At 45.0% G+C, this 7,453-nt stretch overlaps 1 protein-coding gene across 2 annotated transcripts; it reads right to left on the reverse strand.

The window, feature by feature from the left end:
• Positions 1 to 1,913: 1,913 nt before the first annotated feature.
• On the reverse strand, positions 1,914 to 7,085 carry creb3l3a (cAMP responsive element binding protein 3-like 3a). Of its 2 annotated transcripts, none has more exons than XM_084012426.1 (10): positions 6,933 to 7,085; positions 6,501 to 6,617; positions 6,086 to 6,332; positions 5,349 to 5,476; positions 4,695 to 4,805; positions 4,503 to 4,609; positions 3,976 to 4,044; positions 3,711 to 3,795; positions 3,063 to 3,156; positions 1,914 to 2,613 (listed from the first exon to the last, which is right to left on the reverse strand). In XM_084012426.1, the coding sequence occupies exons 1-10, from the start codon at positions 6,960 to 6,962 to the stop codon at positions 2,309 to 2,311; spliced, it is 1,293 nt and encodes a 430-aa protein (XP_083868552.1). In that variant the 5' UTR covers positions 6,963 to 7,085; the 3' UTR covers positions 1,914 to 2,308. The 2 variants fall into 2 exon arrangements, with proteins under 2 accessions (XP_083868552.1, XP_083868551.1); XM_084012425.1 differs by having other exon boundaries at positions 6,086 to 6,329; positions 6,489 to 6,617.
• Positions 7,086 to 7,453: the final 368 nt, after the last annotated feature.

Genomic DNA, 7,453 nt, shown 5'->3' on the forward strand with positions numbered 1-7,453 from the left:
GAAGGTGAAGCTCAAGGTCGACATCTCGACAGCCTCCATCTTGAAATGCAATTCCAAAATTTCTTTCAAGTCAATTAGTTAATTCTTTTCATGATCAGGGATTTTATTTATAAAGACCAAAATCTTTTTTTTTGTATGTGAACTGGACATTTTAACATGGCGGTCTATGGAGATTAAGTTGCTTTTTGGAGGCTGCTCCAAGTGGCAGCTTGAGGAACTGCAGTTTGTGGCACATTAGCTGGAGTCTTATTAACCTGACACAGTTATGAAAATCACACATGGCACCGCGTCTAAGAGACAAACATGAAAAGTTTCAGGTTCAGTGATTCCATCCCTTTTTCTTCCTTTGAAGTGGAGAAAAGAACGATGTTGTTCATCAGAAAGTTTGAAGCAGCTCAGGAATCTTTCCACCAAACAAGCAACACATTGAGTGTATCAGGTTGAGCGTCCCACCTTGAAAGAGAAAGGCCATTTCATAGATTAAAAAGAGGAAGACGTGGGCTGTTTCTGCTCGCCGTCACTCCCTGGTGGCTAACGAACTCAGCGGGAGCCAATCTAAAGAGTCCGCCCGGCTCCGGGGGGATTTGGTTAATCAAAGGGAGGTGTTCTGGTGCCGGCTGGAGACGCTGGTGGTCAATCAGTCTGATTAGAGGAAGAGCAAGACGGAGGTAAGCAGGACAAGAAAGAGGAGTCATACGGATAGAAGCCAGACGGCTCACACATCAATAGTTCATCCTCACACAGAGCTGTTGTGTGTTTAGAAGCACCTGAACTGTAGCTCATAATACAGAACTCATGATATTCATTTCACACTGAGACTGAAAGTAATTTTGTAGAATCAACAATCTCCTCCTCTGCAGACAGTTGATATGCAAATAAAAACGAGTCGACCATGAACTTGGTTTTGAAAAATGAATCGATCTTGGAGGAATGAAGCCCTCATCATAATAAACCTCACTGACACGTCAAAGACAAACGAGAATTCAATCTTCTATTAGACCAAGTGAAACTATTAGTAGCTAAACAGCTGTGACTTAGACCTGAGTGCCTGAAGCATACAGTTGCATTCATTTGAAGACATGAAAAAAACATTAAAATGCAGCTCGAGAGAGGAGTTCAAACATTTATGATAATTCATGACGCCCTGAATTGTAATAACGTTGTTGATCCTCTGACCTTCCAGTGTTGTCATCAATATGTGCAAAGATATTACGTGACTACCACAAACTGAAGGAAATCACAGGATGAATGAGCTTCCTTATGTGGAGCTGCACAAACATCTCACGTCTGAGTCAAACCCACAAACCAGTCGGTGAAGTTTAAACATCCCCTTTAAATAATCAGCGACCTTCATGTCAATGCTGACACATTATGAGACAAAGATCTACTCTCTTCATAAATCACAATAATACGTTTCTTTACAATATCTTTATAAAGTCAGTTTAAGGATGGAGTTGTTTTAATGTGGATTATTCTGTTTTTTTATTTCTACGTCGGCTCCTTTAATCACAGAAGTGCATCTCCAGTCCTCCCTTGAAGTCCAGCTGAACCCAGAACACGTCGGACCTTTGAGATGAAATTCTGGCCAAAGTGGCAGCGAAGGATAACAAGCTCCCGCCTCTCTCAAATGAGTAAATAGATCAACATGTCAATTATTGAGTAAGAATCATGACATCATATCTGAGTCATGAGATAAGAGGTCATCTGCTGCACCTTTAGCCCAGTTTCCTGCTGTCTGACAGCAGACCTACTGTATTTATATTAATTTATATTTATATACAGACTGTACCGGCTGTTTGAGAGGTGACTCGTCGAGACACGGGTTCATTTCTTCAGACGCAGTCGGGTCAGGAGAAATAAAAAATAAAGCTCTCAACACATGAAATGAAGATCTTGTTTTCAGCCCGCTGAGCTTGTTTTGACATATTTTATTGAAGGAAGTTTTTATCCCAGAATTAATCCAAACAGTTCAAATCAATGAAAACATGCTTTTTTATATTTTGACTAATTATTATCCATGGAGATCAGAACTGTACACGTCATCACAGCTTGATTTACTTTCAAACACATTAATCCACTCTGGCATTTTATCAAAGCCTGGAGGCAACAGATACACACTTCATCTTCACAGGCAATTTCAGAGTAAGATTCCATAAATCCATATACTGATATAAAGCAGTATCACAAGTAAGGTGGAGGCATACAGACTGAATGTAAAAAAGAAAAGGAAAGGTAAAACAGGGATGATTAAAAGCCCCAGATAACACCCCCTCCCCAGGGGGATTCGGGGATAAATCATCCACTTCTATCACATGTCGTCGGCATGTGGTCGCAGCCTGGCGGAGCGCTGGGGGTCGAGGGTCAACGTGGCTATGTGACCGGTGATGGGGTCGACGTGGAAGTGACCCGTCCTTTCCTCCCGACTGCTGTTCAGAGCCTCGGACCGGTCCGGGTTCACCGCCAGCTTTCCCATGGTGGCGGTGATATCTTCCAATCCCCGGTCCCCCGGGGGATGCCGGTGCAGAGGCTCCGATTCCTCCTCGGCGGAGAAGGGGGATTCAATGACATGCAGCACGCGGGAGGCCTGCAGGTTCTGCAGCGAGCGTGACTGGACTGTGTGAGGAAGAGAAAAACAAGTTCAAGCCTTCTGAGAGCATGCAGCTGCGTTTTATTATTGTCGTGGTAAGCCTCTGTCTTTGTTTGGTTTCATCAAACCTGAAGACATTCAGGTCTCAAAACTGGAAACGTGGCGTTCAGCACGCAGGGAAAGTGCAGCTTCGGCCACTTGTTCAGGTAACAAATTACACCTCGGTGCTCTGCAGATCCCAACATTAACTCATAAATAAAAATTGAAATGAGGGGTAAATGTAACAATATAGCAATAATAAGTAGTAATTCTTTAAGTTTTCTGCGCCTCTAATATAGTTTTTTTCAGACAGGTGGTGAAGGCTGTGAGGCTCCACAGGCGAGAACCCTCCCAACAGTTAGAACGGAGAAGGTCATGGATTAGTTCCCAGGCGGGCGGGCGGAGGGGAAGCTGTGGAAGGCTGATGGTTACTCACTCCTGACTGGACTGAAGTCTCCTTGGCTGACCTTGGCGTCAGAGAAAGGCTTGAGGTTGGGGAACAGGATCAGTGAGAAGGACAGCAGAAGCACCTGGGAAGAAAAGCAAGTGATGGAGAAAAATCAAGGACGACACTGAAGGAAGGTACTTGAGAATCTGTGTGTTCTAAGCGGTTCGGATGCTCCCTCAGTTATATGCTCTTTACGTGACTCAGAAATAAAATGTTCCTGTGACTGGGACCTGAGACTCATTCATATTTATGGATTAAACGTAAAAAAAAAAGAAGAAAAATTAAATTCCTTTATATATGTTGCCTCAGGTACTCTGTTCCATTGGACTGATCAAAGGCCGTGCATGGCTTCGGTTCAGACAGCGAGGAAGAGGGGACTCTGCCTTTTTATGTCCTTTGTGCCGTCTTGTCCATTGTGTCCATACCTAGATTGGCTTTCCTTAATCCAGCCGTAACACTCGCTATTTGGCTTGCTTTTCATATAACGATGAGTCACATTGTTTCTGGGTGTCTAATCATCTGCCTGGCACACACACACGCACACACACACACACACACACACACACACACACACACACACACACACACACACACACACACACACACACACACACACACACACACACACACACGTACCAGTACGCATGTCCCAGCCTGGGCCGGCTTGTTGGATGTATTCATGACCACAGCCTGCAGCCGGCGCAACTGTTCCATTAATGACCTGTGGAGAGGTCAGGGACGAGGAAGTAAAGAGGAACAATGGATCGACAGAAATAAGTGGATTAGCATGAGTTTGGGGGAAGAAGAGGGTGAGGAATAGGATGCCGATTGCATTTAAAGTGGAATAAATGTCATAACAGTCATTGACAGGAAAAAGGGAGATATTTTGAAAATGTCTCACATGTTGCATTTCTGCAGCTGGGACACCTTCCTCTGCAGCTCCTGGTTGTGTGCGTTACAGGCAGCCATTCTAGAGGAGATGATATGACACGTTGGAATCCCTCACAAAATATCAGATTATCTCACTTATTATCTCATACAAACAACGGTTTTCCAATAAGCAAATACACAGTCTATTTTAAAGCCAAAGGAAGGGAGTTTTAAACTTGATTCGTGATTTCTATGAAGACATGGATGATTTCACACGTTTTATTCCCATATTTAGAAATGACATTGCATTATTGCACATTTACTCGTATGTTCTTTCTCACAAATCCCATACTGATGATTAAGTCAGAATTTGAAGCACGTTTTGGATTTTCTGCCCTTCTACAAAGTGAAACTTCCAATTCCCAAAAAATGAATTGACTTGATGAAAGTCTGCCTGGAGGACGTTTGCAGGGCTCTAGAAGACATTCTGAATGTGTTGTGTAAACACGTACAGCAAGCATCCCTTTCTTGTTCCTCTTGGATGAAAGTTATTCTTACCTGCTCTCCAAACCATCAATATACTCCTTCTTCTTCTTCCTGCTCTCCTGAGCCGACTGCTTATTACGAATCTTTCTGCGTATTTTCTTCAAAATCCTTTCCTCGTGCTGGATTGAGAGAGGAGGGAACATCAAGCCCCCTGACAAATACAACAGCGATGATTGTTTTTCCACCGCCGAGGAAGCGGTTTACCTTTGTGAGCGGGAGCTGGCTCGGGAGAGTCACCCCCTCCTTCGCCAGGAGCTTCTTCTCGTCTTCATTGAGAATCAACTCCTGAATGGACTGTTGGGATGGATGTGGGGCCTGGTGGTGAAAAATGAATGCTAATATTGAAATGTGATTACATTTTCTCTCCGCCCCTCAGGAGCCTCACAGGAAGTCGTTAAATGAGTTCAGACTATCATCGCTCTCATTTCACGGCTAGCTAAAGCACTTGGAGGTGTGAGGAGCTACGTTGCATTCTGTCCGGTTCTCTCCTTCATCTTATTAAACCGGGCTGCAGAGAGGTGGCATCCACACCCTCAAGTTTCAGGTTAGTCTGCTGTGTGTGGTCACTGAGTACGGAATATTTTCTTTGGGAATAAATATTATTTAATGGTGCTGTGGTTCGGTCCCCAGCTCCTCCAAGTGTGGAGAAATATCATTCCAAAGGCATCACCCATAGTTCCAGTGAGTTTAGTCGCCCACTTGTTTTCACCCAAACGCCCACGCCGACTCACACACACACACACGGGTTCATGTGCATGAGTCAGGCAGCCAGAGGATGACACACACACACACACACACACAATCATTACTGCATCATCCTGACTGACAAAACTCCCGCCACCGCTCAGAAACACTCACGGGCTCCGGCGTCCCAGACAGCAGCAGGTCCTTGATGGTTAGCGGCAAGCTGGGGGACGGCCGGCCAACATCACAAGGATATTGTGAAATCCTCGTCCTGCCTGTTGGGAATGCGGCCTCCCAGCCATCTGCACACACACACACACACACACACACACACACACACACACACACACACACACACACACACACACACACACACACACACATAGAGTCATTACCATCGTTTGGATTCTGTGTGTCCATAACAAAAACATTAAAAATAACATTTGAAGCCTGAACATTTCACAAACACAGACTCCTCTCACTATAAGGTGTTCTACCTGTTTAAGACATGCATTCATACAGCATAATGTAATCCTACTTTATCTTCTGTGATAAAGGAAACGTCTCCAGATGAATACTTACATTAAAAATACAGTTTTATGAAAATTGTATGTTTAAATATGCAAATGAGGAATAATTGAACGCCAACGTTTGGGGATTTTATAAATCTACAGATGCAAGGAGACAACGTGTAGTAAAATACACATCTACTGTGTGTGAATGTGGGCTTTGGAAACAATCATCATCTTCTGACTCTTAATTGTGACAATTTGAAGACTGAATAATGAATCGACGAGACATGTCAAAATAACACAAAATAACATGTGGATGATCACTCATGAACATCATCATCCGATGTTGGAATGCGTCCCATTGTCTCCTTGGGATTTGTCTTGACATCTGTGACTCACTGAGGTCGATGGAGACGTTGGCTTCCAGGTCCGCCTTGGTTTGGGGCCTTACACCGAAGTACTGGGTGTCCCCAGGTGGACTCTCGGGGCGCTGGGGGCTGTCCATCTGGTCCGAGGGGGGGTCCTCGCTGATCCCGCTGTCACTGTGAGACGGGGACCAGAGCGGCGAACCCGACGCCGACTCACTCCCACTCAGGAGGGCGTGGAGGAAGTCGTCTTCTGCCTGGTCTGCCGGCTGCAGCATCTGCTGGGTGAAAAGGCTTTAAGTGCTATGATTATTCTGTCTGAGAGGAGAACGTGGGACGGGACTGTCGCTCGAAAAACAGACAAAGACCTCCAGAGCATGTTGAGGAGGAAGTACAGACGCAAAGCAAACAGTGATGAGTGACATTAGAGCTCTCACGGTCTCATGCACATTTGGTTCCTGGGCTGGCCAGGTGTGATGGTTGCCATGGCGTCCCGCTTCCTCGTGACGGAGAATTCCATCGTTCTGATCAAACAGCCAATCGAGCAGCTCGATGCCATCACAGCCCTGAAATGAGATCACGGCGTTTAATGGCAACACAAAAACAACAACAGCATAAAGGTTTGGGTCCTGCCACAGCTGGGGTCTTACTGGTCTAACCAGCTGATCACCGTGGTCCACCCTGAACACACTGTACAGAACAATACTCCCCCCCCCACAATCTGCCTACATATCTGACTGTCTGTCTTTCATAGCGATGCCCTTTCAATGTCACTCTACAGCGGGCATTTCTCTAGATTTTAGATTTCAATGTTCGCTTCCAATTGCTCAATAACTGATAAACCACAAAACCATAAAAAAGGATAGGATTGTGTGATTTACCTGATCTGGGTAGTCCTCCATGGTTTCCATGTTGAGTGGGAAGCCAAAGAAGCCCCCAAAGGCAACGGAGATCCGGCCAAAATCTCCAGATGACTTTGTTGTTGAGTAGTTTATGTCCCCCCGCTCCTAAAGAGCCTCCGCTGTGTCTCTCAGCTTTTCTTCTCCAAAGTCCAAAGTTCAAGCTCCAACCCAACACACCCAGCCAACTGGCTCGCTTTGTTCCCATTGGCTGCAAGGAGATCTAATCTGATTGGTGGCCAAGAGTACACAACGAAGGAAATTCACAAGTTGGTGTTGGTGGAGACGGATGTAAAAGATGTAAAACACTGTGAGGGTCAAAGGCTGTTGTGTCTTTTACCTCTCATTTTATTTTTTAAGGCTTGTTGACGGACGGATATCTCTGACCTTTGGCATAGATTCATAACACAATGGATATAGAAGTGCCACGGTCTACAAACAAGTCACCCTGCTTCTGAAAATATCAGACAACAAAAGCTTTTCTGTAACAGCACTGTTTCAAA

The sequence above is a fragment of the Eutrigla gurnardus genome (assembly GCF_963514095.1).
Source record: "Eutrigla gurnardus genome assembly, chromosome: 6".
Taxonomy (NCBI): domain Eukaryota; kingdom Metazoa; phylum Chordata; class Actinopteri; order Perciformes; family Triglidae; genus Eutrigla; species Eutrigla gurnardus.